At 47.5% G+C, this 19,937-nt stretch overlaps 4 protein-coding genes across 5 annotated transcripts; 2 read left to right on the plus strand and 2 right to left on the minus strand.

The window, feature by feature from the left end:
* The first annotated feature begins 5,024 nt into the window (after positions 1 to 5,024).
* On the plus strand, positions 5,025 to 7,051 carry LOC123114176 (abscisic acid 8'-hydroxylase 3). The gene is made up of 3 exons (XM_044535559.1): positions 5,025 to 6,442; positions 6,532 to 6,650; positions 6,723 to 7,051. The coding sequence occupies exons 1-3, from the start codon at positions 5,183 to 5,185 to the stop codon at positions 6,814 to 6,816; spliced, it is 1,473 nt and encodes a 490-aa protein (XP_044391494.1). The 5' UTR covers positions 5,025 to 5,182; the 3' UTR covers positions 6,817 to 7,051.
* A 959-nt stretch (positions 7,052 to 8,010) lies between these two features.
* Positions 8,011 to 10,214, minus strand: LOC123114178 (glycine-rich RNA-binding protein RZ1A; the record flags this gene model as incomplete). The annotated part of the gene is given in 3 exon segments (XM_044535560.1): positions 8,011 to 8,772; positions 9,214 to 9,326; positions 10,199 to 10,214. Coding segments are annotated over 2 exon segments (660 nt in total). The 3' UTR covers positions 8,011 to 8,223.
* A 2,799-nt stretch (positions 10,215 to 13,013) lies between these two features.
* On the plus strand, positions 13,014 to 15,568 carry LOC123114180 (uncharacterized). Its single transcript, XM_044535563.1, has 3 exons — positions 13,014 to 13,523; positions 13,878 to 14,068; positions 15,120 to 15,568. The coding sequence occupies exons 2-3, from the start codon at positions 13,907 to 13,909 to the stop codon at positions 15,288 to 15,290; spliced, it is 333 nt and encodes a 110-aa protein (XP_044391498.1). The 5' UTR covers positions 13,014 to 13,523; positions 13,878 to 13,906; the 3' UTR covers positions 15,291 to 15,568.
* A 307-nt stretch (positions 15,569 to 15,875) lies between these two features.
* LOC123114179 (photosystem II reaction center PSB28 protein, chloroplastic) lies at positions 15,876 to 18,156 on the minus strand. Of its 2 annotated transcripts, none has more exons than XM_044535562.1 (2): positions 17,944 to 18,156; positions 15,876 to 16,509 (listed from the first exon to the last, which is right to left on the minus strand). In XM_044535562.1, exons 1-2 carry the CDS (start codon positions 18,143 to 18,145, stop codon positions 16,043 to 16,045), a joined length of 669 nt encoding a protein of 222 aa, XP_044391497.1. In that variant the 5' UTR covers positions 18,146 to 18,156; the 3' UTR covers positions 15,876 to 16,042. The 2 variants fall into 2 exon arrangements, with proteins under 2 accessions (XP_044391497.1, XP_044391496.1); XM_044535561.1 differs by having other exon boundaries at positions 17,938 to 18,156.
* Positions 18,157 to 19,937: the final 1,781 nt, after the last annotated feature.

Here is a 19,937-nt window from a genome sequence, read left to right on the forward strand (position 1 = left end):
TGTCGCAACCAGATGCTGGAGTCCAGGAGCCAGGAGCCAGCGTCGACGACGACTACTACATTGGAGGTGCCTACTACTACGTGCAGGCTGACGACGACGACCAGGAGTAGTTAGGAGGATCCCAGGCAGGAGGCCTGCGCCTCTTTCGATCTGTATCCCAGTTTGTGCTAGCCATCTTATGGCAACTTGTTTAGCTTATGTCTGTTCTCAGATATTGTTGCTTCCGCTGACTCGTCTATGATCGAGCACTTGTATTCGAGCCCTCGAGGCCCCTGGCTTGTATTATGATGCTTGTATGACTTATTTTATTTGTAGAGTTGTGTTGTGATATCTTCCCGTGAGTCCCTGATCTTGATCGTACACATTTGCGTGCATGATTAGTGTACGATTGAATCGGGGGCGTCACATCTTGGTATTTTAGGTAAGCTACGTAGTAGGTACCATCTCGCTGATATACTAGATCATACACTAATGGTTTTGATACCGTAGGATCATACGTATGAGTATGATTTTCTTCTTCAGTGCCAAGTCAACATTTATATGGAAGAGATTGATCTTCATATGATCGATTGGATGTTGATCCAAACGATAAAATAAATATGTGTGGCTAATGCCTACGAAATACTCCCTCCGTTTCTAAATAGTTGTCTTTCTAGAGATTTTAACAAGTGACTACGTATGGATATATATAGACATATTTTAAAGTGTAGATTCATTCATTTTGCTTCGTATGTAGTCACTTGTTGAAATCTCTAGAAAGACAAGTATTTAGAAACGGAGGGAGTACAATCTAGTAATTAACGTGATAAATGAAAGGAACAGCCATGGGCCATAGAAGTCGTGTTGCACCTGCTCGACACAAGTGGCTAAAATATAACAGTTCGGCTGATCAAGCATGTTGACTAGAATAGATAGTTTGTCGTGTGCTTGTTCTCTATTAGAAAGAATTGGTAGCAAGAAAGCTCAAGGTGGTGGGAAAAGTTAGGTCGGTGTCCGGGATGCTGCCTCGGCGGCCGGAGTGATGCCCTACGACGAATCCGATGACAGTCATTGATGTGCATGTGCTTGGAGTGTCCCTATGGCGGTGGTTGTTGCAGCCCGCAAGGTCTTATGTTGCGAAGCCTTTCGGCATGCGCTGCTGCCTGTTATCATGGTGCTTCTTCTTTATTTTTCGTTTTGTTGTGAACTTCTTGATACCGGCAATATAATGTAACCAGACCAATGACCACCCCTCTAGCATTTTTCTCCCTTTTTTCTTTTCCCCATGGACTAAGCACTATTCGGAACTAACATGTTTCTCCCGCTTAAAAAGAAGTCCAAATAATTCTCACAACGAAGATGTTTGTGGCTCTGTATTGTTCCATGCAAAATTTACATTTTTTTACGGTTTGTGCAAAAGAAGTATACGAACATGCCTGTTCTTTAGAAACATGAACATACTTAGAATGTCTGAAAAGTGAGAGCTGTTCTTTAGCCCCTCATTTTAGTGTTTTCACTATACACCACAAATAAACGCATGGCTCCTTGATTCAGAGATGTTTTCTTCCGGATATTTTTTGGAGGATTTGAATTCTTAGAGAATTTTCCAACATTGGTGATTTGGTTCACGCGATTAGAGCCAATGGGATTTTTTTACTTAGCATTCATTTGCACTCTATTTGTGGTGAAAAATCCCATCAACGCAAAGCTCTTGATAGAATCCCTTCATTTTTGTGTTTTCAAACACTCTATGATGATCCTCGCAGAACTCTTTGATCTAAATCCATGCGGATACTATAGGATTGAAGGGGAGATGACACCAATCATCCATTTTTCCTATTCCTGCGTTTGGAGAATCCTACAAATAAAATATGCTCAATTTTTCTAGACTTTCTTTGTGAATATGCTCGATAATAAATTGTCGCTTTTGTTATTTATAAATCCAATGGTACGTATGAAAGTGTCCTTGTTTGACTTCTTTTGTACATTCAACAAATAATCATCGAGCACCTTTATTATCAATTCTCAACAACTAAACCATTCAAAAGTTAAAAAAATAAAAACTTGGGATACATGCAAGTCAAAATATGATTTCTAGATTTATGCGTCACTTCAAAATACCACTCCCTCCAATCCATATTAATTGCCGTTGTTTAGTAAGTAATCTCATGTATTTTTTTCAATACGGTTGGGGAAGGTGCATGTCATTAGCTTGGCAACCAAATTAACCAAGCCAGCGAGGGTGCTGTTGCAAGTAGCTGAGTTCAGACAACCATGTAACCTAGAGTTCAGAATACAAGATTTTTTTCTAATACACAAACAAGGCCGTAGGTTAAAGAACAAGTAGTGTTGCACCTGCTCGACACAAGTGGCTGAAATATACTAGTAGCAGGCTAACAGCTATTAGCCTGTTCGGCTGACCAGGTATGTTAGAATAGATAGATAGTGCACCGTGTTCTTGTTCTTTATAACAAGAAGAAAAATTGGTAGCAGGTTGGCGCTGGCGAAAATTAGCCCGCGAGGACACTGCCTTTCTGTGGATGCCCTTCGACAAAGCTGTTGAGGTGGTTGTTGCAGTCTGTGGATGTGATAATGTTGTTGTTGTTGCAGTCTGTCGAGGTATTGACAGTGCGAAGCCATTCGACATACATCAATCGAGGTTGTTCCTGTGATGCTAGTCAACGCGTTCGCTGAATAGATCATTTCCGTATGATGATGCTTCTTCTTTTTTGTTTTGCTGTTGTAAACTTCTCGACCAAAGGCCGATGGCCACCCCTCTATCTCCTTTTTGCTCATGGAGTAAGCCTTCTCTCTCTCTCTCTCTCTCTCTCTCTCTCTCTCTCTTGCGCACGGAGAGTGAGCTGTATTCACAACATGTCTCTTCCGCTGAAATAGAACTCCAAATAATTTTCACATGAAGATGTTTGAGGCTTAATAGTTTTGATATGACCTCAATTTTGGTGGTGATTCTACCTTAAATAACTTTTGCTTATTTAAGCATATTGTATATCCTGTAAAATGTATACACCATGCGAAAATTACATTGTTTTTACGTCTTGTGCAAATATGTATATGAACATGCCTTTTGTTTTGTTTTTTTGCAAAAATGAACAAGCTTTTTGGAATGTCTGACAAGGGAGAGTTGTTCTTTAGCCCCACAATTTATCTTTTCATTGTACACCACAAATAAACGCATGGCTCCTTTGATTCAACGAATTTTGTAAGTTTTTCTTACAGGATTTGAATTCTTATGGATTTTTCCTAGGTTGGTCATGAAACTAGAACCCTTAGGAATTTTTCCTTATCATTCATTTGCACTCTATTATGGAGAAAAAAATGTCACCCACTGACTCAAGCTCTTGGTAAAATTCATGTGTTTGTCAAACAAACACTACTTCATACAAAATCACCTAGTTTTCTGATCCTATAGGATTGAAGAGGAGATGACATTCCAATCATTCATTTTTTCCTATTGCCGTGTTACGGTGAATCAATTAGTCTCGTTTTTTTTGTGCAAATATAGTGTATTATAATTTTGTATGTGTGAGGTCTTTTCAGATATTTTAAAATTTCAAAACATAGTTTGTAAAAAAACACCGAGTACAATGTGGATGCATACACGCACACACCACCATCACCACTGACATTCACGCAACACCTATTGAAAACGTAAAACCATCCTTGAATTACAGATCGCTTCCTGTTTTGAAAAAGAAAGGGGCGGTAATTCAAGCGATGGTTCCCTTGGTGAACTCCGAGGAGGCGACGGTTCCCCTTCCCGTTCGCCCGCTCCTCCGGCGGCTGGAGAAGGGGGTTGGGCTCCCTTTTTCTCGATGTTTGTTCATAGAGGTAGGGGAAAGTCTACGAGTGGTGGTGCAAGTATGGTGAGGCATGCGCTATCTCGAATAAAGTGTCCACGGTCTCTCCCTCACCACGTGGACACTCTCCACGGCAGCATCGAGGAGCCGATGACCTCATGTTCTCGCCATTCGTTTGGGGCGGTGAGCTTTGTGTGCATTTTCGTGTTTGGTTGTTATCTTCTATGGTGGCGCCAACTGTAGAGATAAATTGGTGATCCTCGAGGAAGGTTGATGAAGGTCCGGCGTCAGCATTTTTTACGTTCTCCATCGGTATTGACGGCAGGAAGCAAAGGATTCACCTCCTGGTCTGCCACGGAGGACATTCCCCGACTAACGAGCCACATTGACAAGTGCCTCGCTCACAACAGACATTTTCATCTTTTTAAAGCCTCTGTGTCAATGGTGCTGGTCTGGGCTAGGGTATCATGGCGATTTGTCCCATCCTCCGATCGGCGTCATGACAGTGTTTGGAGGTTGGAGACGAGCGCTGGATTGTCTATGGAGGGACCCTAGGGACTTATTGTAGTTTTCTTTATCTTGAAAGATTTTTTGTAAATTATCTAAGCCATCTGTCCTATCCCAGTTTTTGTACTCCCTCCGTTTCAAATTACTCGTCGCTGAAATGGATGTATCTAGAACTAAAATACATCTAGATACATCCATACGTGCGGCAAACTAAAATACATCTAGATACATCCATACGTGCGACAAGTAATTCGGAACGGAGGGAGTAGAAGATATCACATCTGTATGTATTTGCACTTTCTTTTCTCTTCAATGTTAATATGTTGTTTCTCTAAAACAAAAACCTACTAAAAACTGGAGTCACCACATACGCCCCCAACCAGTCTGTTCAAATGTTCGCCTACGTGGCTACCGTAACCTCAAAAATAATACGTCTGTGGGCATCATAGTTCTTATCAAATCCTGTACATGAGCTTCGTGGCATAACTTTAAACAAAGCTTATCTCTATGCATATGGCCGGCACACTCTACAAGTCGCAAAAAATAGTTCTATATGTAACCTAAGAAAAGTGATGTGTTCAGTTTACAAGGAAACTGTGTGAAGAAGACAAGGCTAAAACAGAGCACGTAAACATCCATGTATGCATGGTGTATAATATACGGAAAAAGGACAACCAAATGAGCACCAAAGACAAAGGCTAAAGCTAGCTGAGCCGAACACAATGGAACTCGAGTGAACCCCTGGCATGGCACCAAATGGCTCCCTCTCGGGCGTAACGACGACGAGGCATCGGAGGACAAGAGACAACGATATATAAGGCCAAGAATGGCGATGGTGATACGTACAGCTCTGTCAAGCTTTCTCTCGGACACCATCAATGGCGTCCATCTTTGGATCTCCTGCGGTGCAGGTGCTGGCTGCTGTCGTGGGGGCGGCCTGCGGGCTGCTGTGGCTCCGAGCGCGGAGGAGGCCGGCCGACGACCCGATGCGTGGCATCCCGGGGAACATGGGGTGGCCGGTGGTGGGCGAGACCTTCGCCTTCATCGCCGCCTTCTCCAACCCGGCCGGCATCCTGAGCTTCATGCGGGAGCGGCAGGCGAGGTACGGCAAGGTGTTCAAGACGTACGTGCTGGGGCGGACGACGGTGTTCATGACGGGGCGGGAGGCGGCCAAGATCCTGCTGTCCGGCAAGGACGGCGTGGTGAGCCTCAACCTCTTCTACACCGGCAAGCAGGTGCTGGGCCCCACCAGCCTGCTCACCACCAACGGCGACGAGCACCGGCGGCTGCGCCGGCTCATCGCGCAGCCCCTCTCCGTCGACGCTTTACGGAAGCACTTCGCCTTCATCGACGGCCTCGCCGTGCAGATCCTCGGCTCCTGGGCCGGCCGCGCCCGCGTGCTCGTCCTCGACGAGGCCTCGCAGTTCACGCTCAAGGTCATCGCCAACATGCTCGTCAGCCTGGAGCCGGAGGGCCCCGAGCAGGAGGAGTTCCGGGCCAACTTCAAGGCCATCTCCTCCTCCTTCGCGTCGCTGCCGCTCAAGCTCCCCGGCACGGCCTTCCACCGCGGCCTCGGCGGCCGGAACCGGATGTACGCCATGCTGGACGCGGTGATCGCGCGCCGCAGGGCCGGCGAGGTCCGCGAGGACTTCCTCCAGACGCTCCTCATGAAGCACGCCCGCGGCCAGCAAGCCAGCGACGCCGCGCCGGACCCGGCGGAGGAGGAGAAGCTGACGGACGCGCAGCTCAAGGACAACATCCTGACGCTGCTGGTGGCCGGTCACGACACCACCACGGCGGGGCTGACCTGGCTCGTCAAGTTCCTCGGCGAGAACCCCGACGTGCTCGCCAGGCTGAGGGAGGAGCACATGGCGATCCGGGCGGCGCACGACGGCGACGACACGCAGCACCTGTGGTGGTCGGACCTGAGCAGCATGCCGTACACGACCAAGGTGATGAACGAGACGCTGCGGCGGGCCACCATCCTGCCGTGGTACTCGCGCAAGGCCGCGCAGGACTTCAGCATCGACGGCTTCGAGGTGGCCAAGGGCGCGTCCGTGAACCTGGACGTGGTGTCCATCCACCACGACGCCGGCGTCTTCCCCGACCCCGAGCGCTTCGACCCCGACAGATTCGACGTGCGTCTCCTTTCTTTCTTCCTCGTCTCCGGCGAGCAGCCTGGCTAGCTGACGGCTCGACTGACTTTGTGCAATGCACATATATGCAGGGGACGCTGAAGCCGTACAGCTTCCTGGGGTTCGGCAGCGGGCCCCGGATGTGCCCAGGGATGAGCCTCGCCAAGCTCGAGATCTGCGTCTTCGCCCACCACCTTGTCTGCACATACGAGTAAGTCGCCGGCGAACTCTACCGCCGGCCACCGTGTCCAATGTCTAGCTCTGACGTCTGTTTTCTGTGCAGCTGGAAGGCGCTGGAGGATGACGCCTCGGTGCAGCCGACGCTGGTGCGCATGCCCAAGAACAAGTACCCCATCCTCGCCACCGCGCTCCCCTGAACTCCAGCTCCGGCGATTTGTGCCGACGCGGACTCGCTCTGACCCCAGCTCCGGCCATGGCGAGGGGCCGACATTTGTTTTCAGCATGTGACAGACCGACAGGCACTCTACTGATGCTGTCATCGGCATGGTCAGATCATGGTATCTTGAGGCTACTTGTATTGTATGGGCCAACTATATGCAAACTTTACTTGTACTAGCAAGTGAAACCAGCAATCACTTTTTTTAGCACAACAATTCCACACACATAAGGATGAACAGCTCATGAATTTAAACAAGGAAAAACAAGTAAAGTGAACAAAACATTCTTTAGACGACCAAACATGTAAACTTGCAATGCAATGTAAACTAAATTTAAACAAGGAAAAACTCTTTAGATGAGCTATCTGATGGCCATGTAAACTTGCAATGCCACACTATAACACACTACATACTAACGGAACCTGCTACTCCGGTGGCGCATTGCCAAAGAAGGATAGCCATGTAGCTGAGCATTATTCCGATGTGCATCTCTCGCGACGAACACAGCCCAACGATGCATCTCTAGCGACGAACGGCACAGCTCAACGAAACAAGGAAGCAACAGCTAGCAAACTCCAGCGACCAGGTAGCAAGGCCGACCAACAGGGACAAACTCCAGTGACCAGGTAACAAAGCCGGCGAACAGGGGCAAAGGCACAAGCATCATTTTTAGGCAGGCTGCAGAGAAGCAGGGGACCTCCAATGGCTATGGTATACTGCCACAGATTGGAATCAACCAACATGCCCTCGGTTATTATTAGACAACAACGGAAGGAAGAACCGAACGAAACCGATCCGGAACAAAATAAGCAACCCAAAAGGGGGCCTGCCAAAACAGAAGATCATTTAAGATTGATAGCTTAACTCAATCCCAAAAACAGAGCATTGAAAGAGATTACCGGTTTGCTTTTCCTTTTACGGACCGATGATTGTCACCTCCCCCTTTTCTTGTGATGAATTTTTCAAGCAAAGTTTAGTTCACCGTTTCCTTCCCGGTACCACAGGAACAACAACATGGTATGCCCGTCCAATCCCACATAACCCACGTATCTCGCATGAGCACAACCAGCATGATGGAGCATCAACACACAGCGCGACCAAGAGCCACCTCTCAACCAAGCAAGAACCACCGAGCAGCGTATCAAGCAAACATGTAGGGCCCAGCACCAAGCATTTTATGGCCAAGTCCATGTGACTCACATTAACCAGGAAGCAAATAATAAGCAGGTCAGTAATATGGTCTGTAATAAAGGATCTGCTTACTCACGGTACATCATTATAGTTCAAATACATGATCACAAAGTTTCAGACACAAGGAAACACACCTCATGATACTAGATAGGGTTTTCATACCTGGATGAAACACACTTCTCAAGATCCAGGCCATCAGTAGGGACCTGATCGGTCACGACTGTAACGGTCACCCCCGCTTCCACCATCTCGGCTACGGCTAGAATATCGGTCACTGCCACGCTCAGATCGATCACCGTCACGATCAGAACGGTCGCCGCCACGGTCAGAACGGTCACGGTCAGAACGATCGCCGCCACGGTCAGAACGGTCACGGTCAGATCTACCACCACCATACCTATCATCTCTGCCACCATATCGGTCACCTCTCCCGCCATCACCATCTGGGCACTCTCTAGCAAAGTGTCCAGGTTTGCCACACTTGAAGCAGTCCCCACCACTACCACGCGCCGCACGACCACCGCCATAGTCACGGCCACCACGAGACCCACGGTCACGATCAAAATCACGGTCACCGTTACGATCTCTACCAGCCCCTTGAGGCTGAGCTTTATCAACAGTGATGGCCCTCCCTTCCAAGTCCAATCCATTCATGTCCTCGATAGCTTCTTCCATGGCTTTCTTCTCATCAAAGGTCACAAAGGCAAATCCACGTGAACGTCCAGAAAACTTGTCCATGACCACCTGCACATTACCAGAGAATAAACATAAATAAAAGCTCATGATGAATAAACGGTAAAGCGTATATGTGGAATAGTTGTGAAGGTAAAAAAAATGCATCACTCAGTCAACCAATATGAAGCCAATATTTGCAAAACAATTCAGGAATTAATAGCAAGTAAACAAAAAACATTCCAGATATAATCAATACTGGGAAATGTATAAATATGCAATTGTATGCCCTAAAGCTCTATTGTGTCAAGGTTGAACATATAACTGGGGAAAAGATTGATCTCCAAGACAAAATAAGTAAATAACTAGTGACGAAAATAGTCCAGTAGCAGGCATAATTGCTTCATCAATGCTCTATCAAACGCTGAGCGTAGGATCAGGAAAATAATTCGAACTTATGCAGTTGTTGGATTGTAAACAGAGAATCAATGACCAAGAGATTGTGTAAGTCACCTTTGCCTCGGTAACTTTGCCGTATTTTGAGAATGCATCCTTGAGGCTTTCATCAGTTGTGGACCAGGACAGGTTCCCAACGAAGCATCGGTACTCATCCTCATCAGCCATCACTGGGAGGATAAACAAGCACATCCAACACATGAGCAGGTAAGAAACTGTTAGAGCTTGCCAAAAGAACAAGAGCAATACAGATTATATGGCGAACAACAAATATTTCTGTTCATTCACCCCCCAAATCGATAAGTACTCCTAGGTACCGCAAAGAGTTAGTACATGTTAACCAGCAAAAAAATAAAAGCTGAGCATGGCAATTTGTCAATAGGCAGTATCATTAGCTCTTCTAAGCTAAACTGGATATCTTTTTTGTGGAGAAGGGGAAAGTTTACAGGAAGCAGAAGCAGGGCAGCACAGCAGAAGAGAAGCTGGAACGCCTATGAACATTGGCCAGAATAGAAGCTGGGCATCAAAACAGAATGGCATCGCAGATTCGCTGTCCTGAGATGCCCCAGGGCCCTGGCTAAATTGCAAAATAAAAGGAAAAGCGATTATGCTGGATCTTCCTCTCCTCTACGTGCCCTGTGTTTGGAAATGAATTTTGCAGAAGGCCGCCTTAATAATTCCTTAGCAATTATGCCCTAAAAGCATGCTCGGTTCTTCCATCCAGGGGGGCGTGAACTGCCTAGCAGCGCTACAGTAAGCTTAATAAATCTTAGATGTGCCGTTGGGGGATTCATAATCCCGGAGGCAGAAGGAGCAGCAGCGACGCGGGCATCGGAGTAGCAGGCTATTGGAAATCCTGGGCAATCACCCGACCTGATTCAACAGCGCTCTCTAACCAAAACCAGACTCTGCTATACGACGGCTGAGCAAACACGCGGGTCGCTCGAGCTGGAAACAGGGCCGAAACTCGACCGGAGAGCCACCTCCCGTCGCAATCGAAACTTGGTCGCCGGAGGAGGTGGCGCGAGCGGCGAGACCTCACCTGCGAGGGGGAGGGGGCGGTGACGGAGACGAGGGCGGCTTGGGAAGCGGAGGATTTGGTTGACCGGAGCAGAGATCGGCGGAGGAGAGACCGCGTCGTACAGTAGTGGCGCGGGGATTTTATATAGACCAGTAGTAGGAAGCCCAGAGTGGAAACGTTGGAACCCTAAATCCCGTCGGCGGCGCGAGATATTTTCCCTAGTGGTGGGCCTGACAGGCGGGGCCGGACCTGACTGTAGGAATCTTCGTCGTTGGGCGTGGGGTCAGATTCAGACAGGCCGCCGCGTGCTTCGGTGGCCTCGGAACCTTTGGTGGATGGGTGGGTGGGTGGGCCGCCTGTAAAATGCTAAAGCAGGCCGCACCCTTTTTGGTATCCAATGTTTTTTTCTTTTTTTTTGTTACGGAGAGTTTTTTTTTTGGTATGTAGAGTTTCTTGAGAGTGAAACCAACAGGTTCTTAGTAGAGGGAAAAAAAAGGAGTGGAGCCAACCCTGTCCTCGGTACAGTTAAAAACCGATTATGTTCTTGCGAACCAACCTGTGGTTGGGATGGTTAGGTGGGCAGTGGTATCCCCAGCCCACCACGATTCAAATCCTGGTGCTCGCATTTATCCTGGATTTATTTCAAGATTTCCGAAGATACGCTTTCAATGGAAGAAGACGTTCCTGTCGACTACGAGGCGTCTACAGTGACTACGTAAAATCTCAAGATGATATATCGACTCAGTCTTTCGGAGGTGCTCATAGAGGTAGGTGTATGCGCGTTTGCGTCTGTACCGTGTTAAAAAAACAATTATGTTCTTCACTAAAAAGCAATTACTTTTTGGTAGGAAAAGAAAAACATTACTTCGTTCTCTTCCCCTTTTAAGAGAAGGCAGAGGAGGGCCGCGTTGAATGACGTTGTGGCAACGGTTTTCAACCCCTCCCACCTCCATCTATTGATTTCGTCAGTAGTGGAAATTTCAGTTCATACATAGAGGAAGGCTCGTTTGGTGGCACCGGAGCGGCAAAGGATGGCGTCACATGAAAATAAGTTGGTCCCTGATCTATTGCTCACCACGGCAACATTAAAGAGTGGATGGTCTCGCATGCCTGTCGTGCACTGGGTGGTGACATGTTTTTATTTCTTCGTGGTGTGCATGGTGGTTGTTGTTTGTCGATCACGTCAAAGAGTACGGGTGGAGGTTCGTCAGTGAAGGATTTGGCTTTCTTCCCTAACATCGTCAGTGAATCTGGGGCTATGTCAACATAGGGACATTCACCCAGTTGACATGACACATTGATATTTGTCTCATCGCTCGCATTGGTTCTGTACATAGCCTCTCAAAGCCTCGCACGCTATGGTAATGGCCCCCGACAAGGATCACGGTGGATCTGGAGATTGGAGGCGGTTGCGGGATGGGTGTGTGCAGAGAGCCTAATGGACTTATCTCTAATGATGTTTTCCCTATGGCTCTTTTCGACAAAGTTTTCATAACTCCTTTCATCTCTCAATTTCTCTAGCAGATCTCATATGTGTTTTGCATATGCACTATTTTTTTTTGTTTCATGCTAATACACTTTCCTTGGGGAAAACATGCTCTTAGTATATATTATAGAAGCAGATTTCTACCTCATAGTTAATGTGGATACTTTTATCTATGTATCGTCCCCAAGTTTCAGTGCACACATGTCTCTCAATTTCTCTATTAGGGAAGTTTTCGGAGGCCTCATTTCACTTTCAGTTTGTACATAGAGGGAGCCCTAGTTTTTAGTTTGGTGGCATAGGGAGCGGCGCGGGTGGCACCACATTGAATAACTTCCCCTCGATCTCTTGTTCACCACGAAGAGTGGTTGGTCTCGTGTGATTTGTCGTCCACTCAGTGGTGACGTGCCTTTATTTCTCAATGGTGTGCATGGTGGTTGTTGTTTGTGGATCCAAGATGATGTCAAAGTGCATGTTGGAGGTTTGTTGGTGGAGGATTCGACATTCTTCCTCGGTACCATCGGTTGACTGGGTCTAGGTCGACACAGAAACATTCCCCCAGCCGACATGCCACATCGGTAGTTGTCTCGTTACTCGCATCGGTTCTGTATATAGCCTCTCAAACCCTCACTTGGCGATCGCAAATAGCCCCCAACAAACATCACATTGGTCCTAGAGGTTGGTGGCGGGTAGTCTAAAGGACTTGTCTCTAATGATGCTTTCCATATGGCACTTTCCGGCGAAGTTTTCATAACACTTGTCATCTCTTGGTTTCTTTAGCAGATCTCTTGTGCGTTTTGTATACAATACTATATTTTTTGTTTAGCGGTCATACAAGCATAGGCTTCCCTAGGCTAAAACTCTCACGCTTTTTAATAGTAGTAGTAGAGAAGCTAGATTTCTACCTCATAATTAACGTGTATACTCTTATTTATTGCCTTAAGTTATGATGCTACTTCAAACTATACTTTTTATATACTATCACAAATACTTAAAATAAATAGCAAAAAAAAAATCAACATGGCCGACATCAACATGCCGTCCTTCTCCAACACGACGCATTAATATGCAACCCGTCCTCAAACACGACGACCTATACGCATCGCATATTGAATATAGACCATGAACGGTTAGGTCATCGTGGGAGGTAATTTTTAGGTGAAGAATTTCTATTAAATATAACCACGAACGATTAGGTCGCTTCATTTTTCTTTACATGGAATGTCACAAATTGACCCAAAAAAAAACAGAATGTCACGGTTGACAATCTAGAAACACACACGTGCCTTGCAAACGGTTCTACCTTTGCTTCACGTCAGCAGTGATGCTAAAGGTATCATCGCACACGCACCGCGTCATCGGTTTTTCCAGCCAGCAGCATTTGGCCGACTGCGCCGCACGAAGGGAGAAAGGAAGGGGGCAGGAAAACAGGGGGCGGCGCGGCGGAACGGAGAGCGGAGGAGAAAGAGAGGAAGCAGTCTCAGTTCTCGATCTCCGAGGTTGGTGCCGGTGGCTAGGGCTGGAAGCCGGCGGCAGAGGCAGATCTGATCCGCGGGTGGCGGTGCAGAGGCGAGACTCCCCGGAGCTTCGGCCGGACCGGCCATCCGATTCCGCGGCCCGCCTCTGCGATGGTTCGATCTCCGCCCCCCACCTCCACCCAGCAGTAATTTTATTATCCTCCTAGGGTTCAAATCTGGGCGAGATCGTCGCCGGATCCCCCGGGCGGTTCTCGTGCTGGGACGGCCAGGCCGGGCCTCGATCCGTGGGCGCCGCCAGTTCGAGTCAAATTCCCCATCTCCTCTGTGCTTGAGTTCGTCGCGCCACCACGATCCCTCTAGCCCACACACTGGACTTTGATAAATAGTAAGTACTTGATCCAGCCTCTTTGTGTTATTCACTTGTTCCCTGACTTGGTCCATTTTGGGGGATTTTTTGTACTCCCTCCGTTCCTAAATACAAGTCTTTTTAGAGATTTCAAATGGACTACCATATACGGATGCATATAGACATATTTTAGAGTGTAGATTCACTCATTTTGCTTCCGTGTGTAGCCCCTTGTTGGAATCTCTAAAAAGACTTGCATTTGGGAACAGAGGGAGTAGTACACATGGATAAGCATTAGGCTAGTGTGTGCTGTAGAGATTGTTTTGTGGTTTTGATTCCCTGGCGGCCGCCGTGGAGATTGTAACGAGCTGACGGTGGCATGTGTTTCTGTAGGTCTCTGGCTGCTGCTGCTGACTGGAGTGATGAATTCGAGGCCGATCGTGCTCGTCTTCCTCCTGCTCGTGCTCATCATATCATCGCAGTTCGAGTGGAAGCAGCAGATCGGTGAGGCCGAGGCGAGTCCCGAAGCTACGCGGCGGAGGCAGCAACCGCTGGTCGTAAGGGAAGATGCCGTTAAAGAGAAAGTGAGTGACCCGCTCTCCTGGCGTTCTTGTCGTTTGTCAAATTGCACTCGCTCTAGGTCGATTTTAGCGCGTACCCCCGCCATTCTATTTAGAGGTAAATTATCTATTATCTTCTTGGAAGCACTACCATTTATTGACATTATTTCTTGTGCTACCTTGTTTTGTACATGTTGCGAAAGAATTGGTGCTGGCATATGGTAGTGTTTTAGAACTTTGAACACGCATAGATTGAAAATTTGGAACCGCCACCTGAAGTGTCCTCTGTGAAAACAGATTGAAACCTGTGATGTGTGACCAACTTAGTTCTTTTGGTTGCGTTTCATCCTCTCCAGCAGCCAACTTTTGGTTGCATTTCATCCTCTCTAGCAGCCAACTTTTCTGTCTGACTTTTTTTTTTCTGATGCTACTATAGTGTCGATAGGAATATTAAATTGTATGGCATGATACTAGTAGCTGTCTTCAGAATAATCTGTGTGCATTTATGATGGAATGCTCTATATTTCCTCTTTTTTTCTTTCCATTTAATTACATACTGTAGTTCAGTTTCAAGAAAGTCAGTTTTGTGTTTAGCGCATCCCCTCTAAACTTTGACAACATATGCAAGTATTGCTTAGTAAAGAAGTTGAGTAACCTGTGGAATTTTCATGATCACTTATCCACGTTCTGAGATATTTGTAGCATACAGGTATAGCCCTGTTATGTGGCTAATTATTACTCTGTCTCAACGCCTATGCTTTGTGATGGATCTGACGGTAGAACAGGAATAGCATAAGTTTGTCATCTGAAGAAAGAGCCAGCGGCTTTATTTTTAGAAGGTGTATGCAATCTTCCTCAATTAATTGATACATTATGCAGCTAGGCTTACTGGTATGGTGATTGCTTTATTACGTAAGAACTTTTAGGGAAGTATTGCGCTTCATGCGACAGTTTTTGATAAGCAGGTGTTCAGTGCCAGTAACTACGACACACAAGGCGGTTTTCTTGTTTCCACCCCTTTTGTGCGGATTCAAATTAACATTCCACACTCACAAGTTTATGTATCAATCCACAGATAATACTGGCGCAGGAGAAGAACATCCAGCAGCTCACCGAGCTCATCCAGAGCCTCCAGGTTCAGCTGCTGCATTGTCGTGGCAGCAACAGCACTGCTCATGGCGCCTCCTCGAATCAGTCTTCAGCCAGTTACGCCGAAGCGGACAGGCATCAGATAATCGATGACTGATGACCCGTCAACATGCCCAGGTACTTTGCATCACAGTACAACCGGCTCAAGGGCACACACCTGAATGATATATGATAGACACCATCGTTGCGGACCACTATGTAGTGCCCTGGAGTCTAGGGAGCTTGTCTTAGTTTCCTGTTGTGCTGTGCTATTGACAACAGTATGACCACCCCCTTCTAATACATGTTCACCCTCGGCCTGTACAGTGTTATATTGTAACAGTATCATGTAAATTTAGCCCACCTTCCTCTATTGAGATTTGAGATTGAGATTGAGATTTTACCGATCCCTGCTGCGATCATCATCGATTCTTTCCATCCGCCACAACACATGTGCCACAGCCTGTATTCGGTGCAGCAATTTCTCTGTGATGTGGTGGTCTGCAAGAAAGAGGTAAAGCAGGCACTCTACAACCTACATGAGCTTTTGCAAGCATGTGTTATTGGTGTTTAAATGTGGCATCATCAGAATATAAACACGCGAGGATTGTTCAAAAAAGCATACTATCAAAGAATCAAGTAGAAAAAGCAGCATGAAGAATCTCAAGCATCTCATGCTTAATGAACAAGGTACGCAGGCACAGAGCACACAAATCAACAGTCACGGTGATGACTGAACTCAATGCAGCTATAGATAGCAGCTACGTAGTTTCTGTCAGGAATCCTTGATACAAAAAATAAGTAGAAGAAAAAGAATCAAAAGATTCATTCAAGGATGATGATGATGTATGGATTGGACGGAGATGGCTACTACTTCTTGAGGAACTGGAGGCCGTTGGACTGGGAGTAGCGCTCCATGAAGCGCATGAAGCGGTCCCAGTCCCTCGGGGTGCGCATCACGTACTTGGCCTCCACGGCCGCCGGCTTGCCGTTGACGAACTTGGCGCTGACGTCCACGGAGCTCAGCGTGCCCTCCTCGTCGACCATGTAGAACCCCGTGATGTCGCCCAGCTCCGCCGACGAGTCGAACACCGACGGCTGCTCGAAGGTGAAGATGGCCACCCCGTTGCTGCCGTCCCGGGACTTGGTCAGCCGCACGTCCGGGATCGTCTGCTCGTCCGTGCCCTGGATGAACTGGATCGACGGCCGCGAAGTCATCGCCATCGCCACCACCGACGATGATCGCCGGTGTGGCAGCGGCTTCTGTGGCCGGCGCTGCACGGTGATGCCGCTGAAGGAGGTGTGTAGCTGGCTCGTCCTCCTTTGGCCTGACGAGCCTGAAAATAGGGAACGGTGTCACATATATACTGAAACTTATTGGAGATTCATGCACGGTACAATGTTGTCCATACTACAACACGATCTGCGATCTTATCATATAGAGTTCTGATCCGATTCATAATCCATGGTACTTAGAACCTTGGTGTGTGGTCGACTAGCACAACTTGGCCTCCGGTTCACTTTCAGAACTAGGAGTAATACGGTGTCAGATACATATACTGAAACTTTACAATGTAAATTGCTCGGACCAATTCTACAATTCTGGTTAGTAGAATCAACACGATCTGCGATCTTATCATAGAGAGTTCTGATACGACTCAAAATCCTAGATTCTGAAAGCCTGGGCGTGTCCTCGACTAGCACAACTTGGTCTCCAGCGCACTGTCATGCATAACAGAAACTGAGTGTCTGCAAAGATAGACTTTCTTTTCTCACAACTAAACATTAAGGTCATGCTCATTTTTATTCTGATTTTGTTCAGAATTCTACGATTTGCGAGGAGACTACCACGGCGTTCTGAACCGATTACGATTCCGGCAGTGTTGACTTTGATGTAATGTTATCACGACCTTTCCTCGCAAATGCAGTATCATGCATAAGGGCATCTCCAACAGATTGTATGTTAGTCCTGTTGGTAAATTGTCCATGTCATCAGCCAACAAGCTATCATACAACTACTCCAATAGGTTGTATCTAAGCTATCCAATAGATGATGAGAATGTAAATGTGATTGCTCTCTATTTCACCTTGAAGCTTGTGCCAAGGTTGTTGGTTATTCTACATACAACTTTGCTCTCTCTCCACATTTATTACATGCCACATCATCACTATATCCTACGTGGCAAATTTACCAACACCTATCTTACGGCTGTTGGAGATGCCCTAACTTGAACTAAGCACCCATAAGCAAAACCTTGGTTTTCTCAGAGATCTACAAACATCAAGGCTGTGCTTCTTTTGAAAAACAAAAATCATAGAGAATGGCATAAGAAGGTTTCGTCACCAGAGGTGAGGAGATGCGAAGGGCGGGCCTAAACTAGAGACGGCGAATTTGGAGAACCGCAATGCGACTTTCGGTTTGCTTCAATTTCTTTGGCATGTCATCAGAAATAAAAGCAGATTGCTGAAAGAAATATCGTTTCCAAGTACATCCTGCCCTGCCCAGAGGAAGAAGGTGGGCAGATCATGCCCTGCTCACGCACCTAGCAGCCACCGGTGCATGTAGCACACCGCCCACTCTATGGTGCTGTAACTGATGTGATGCACCGTCACCGTGTATCTGTTCTCTGAACGAACGAATTCTAGGCTATCCCAGTCCCAGAGCAGACGGTGCTTGATTACACGTGACCACTACATACACAAGAGGGAGCTAGAAGAGCAAGGTACGGAAATGCAGCTCGATTAGCTGGGTGACTGAGAATTACAAGAACCTGCGGCGAGGCATCGTCGGCGGGGCTGCGGCCGCGCCGCGGCCGGCGAGGCGACGGCCAGAGCTTCCATGGCCGGCTGGGTGAGGAAGAGAGGGAGGCTGGCGTAGAAGGATGGAAAGGGGTGTGGTTTTGAGTGGTGCAGAGGAGGGAGATGATGGCAGGAGCGATTGGGTGGCCCCGTGTTCCAACCACAGCCATCCATCGGTACCTCTGGCGATCTGTGCGAATGATTTTCTTTGCCACCCTGGCATCTTTTGTTATTTGCGTGCATGCCCAAGTAGAAAAAAAAACTTGACCGGTGCAAATAGGCGAAAACTAGTCTGGCAAGCACGATGATCATACTCCCTCCATTCCCTCATACAAGGCCATTATGAAAAATACATTTTGCTTATATACAAGGCCACTAACACTAACCGAGGCAAAATTTAATGATGTTTTCTCGTACTAGCAATTTGTTTAATACTTACATGCATGTAGTCATAATGACACTGTGCTACTTCCTTTTCATTTCTTCCTTGCATGCATGCGAGCGTATTAATGATCCCAGATAACAAGAAGAAAAGTTGGCTTGGAAACTAGTCATTAAATTTTACCTAGATACCTGTAATTTGAGTTTGTGGCCTTGTATAAGATAATGGAGGGAGTATAATCTCCGTAATGCCATTACCGTTTTGTTCGTGCGCTCTACTGGTTGACATTTCGTCCTAGTTGCCTTCCACCTATTTTAATATGCGACGTTATATTTGGAGAAAATGTAGGCAAAAAAAGAGAGATCGTCTACAATAAAATGGCCCCTCTTATCTGGTTTATAAGGCACCATAATATAGCGGTAATGATAACTCCCGAACGTTCAGGATTTAAGCATGGCAACCCGAACGCTTTTAGACGACAACTTTATTTTGCGTGAGATTAGGGAAACATGACAATTTTCTGATAAAAAAACGAAAAAGGACAAAGTTGCCATCCCCTTATCAACTAAAGTTGCCATCTCCTACGAACTAAAGTTGCCATGTCAAAACGTTCGGGACGAAATGCTCAAATCCCGCACGTTCGGGAGTTATTGGATTCCTAAAATAGCCCCGCAAACGCGAGAAAAACGTGGAGGGCTTTGCGAGAGTCCGGACACGTGAAACATTGCTCTCTGCCCTCCCCGGTCCACCCAAAAGAAAGGCAGAGCCCACTCTTTTGTAGAATCCCACACTATTTTCGTGCCAAAATCCCCCACTCTCTTCTTCCATCCCCCAGTGCTCTCTGCCTAATTCCCGCTCTTTTCTTTCACTCTCGCCTTCCTTCCGTCGCCGACGCATGGAACCGTCGGAGAACGTGTCGGAGATGGAGCCGACGGAGGTGCCGGAGGATCTGAGCATCACGCTCGCCCGGAAGATCAGCTCGACGACGCGAAAAACTCGCGCGTCAAAGCGAAGGCCGCAAAGGAGGAGAAGCTCAAGAAGGGGTTGGTCGTCGGTGGGTAGGGTGGTGGCGATGGGCGTGGAGGTCATGGCGGATGAGGCGGTCGGCACGACCATCGCGGACACCACCAGACGGGCGCGCACACAGTACAGACGGCGTCGTGGCCGGAGCCTTACAAACCACCGTACTACTACGCCGCCAAGCAGCTCGGAACCCCCGCCGGTACGGTGCCTTACATCGTCGACGTTAAAACGACGCCTCTCTTCTCCGAGTATTTTCGCCGCAACTCGTTCGAGCACGAACGACGACCGGGAAGCAGATGGGTGCCCTCAAGCTGTTCGCTGCAATGCCTGGAGCGGGGGAGCCGGTGTACGACGCGGATAGGGAGAGGCTCGACATCATCCACGACTAAGGCGAGGGAGGAGGAGTGGGATATGAGGACGGGCAGGTGGAAGAACTGATCCCACCCGGTCCGGCAACTACCAGTAGTAGCAGTCCTACACACAAACGACCATGCAACAGTCCTACACCCAGACCATCGATGGCACACAACAAAAATAGTAGAATTGGGTCGCCGGAGAGCA

The sequence above is a fragment of the Triticum aestivum genome, chromosome 5B, assembly GCF_018294505.1.
Source record: "Triticum aestivum cultivar Chinese Spring chromosome 5B, IWGSC CS RefSeq v2.1, whole genome shotgun sequence".
NCBI classification, from domain to species: Eukaryota; Viridiplantae; Streptophyta; class Magnoliopsida; order Poales; family Poaceae; genus Triticum; species Triticum aestivum.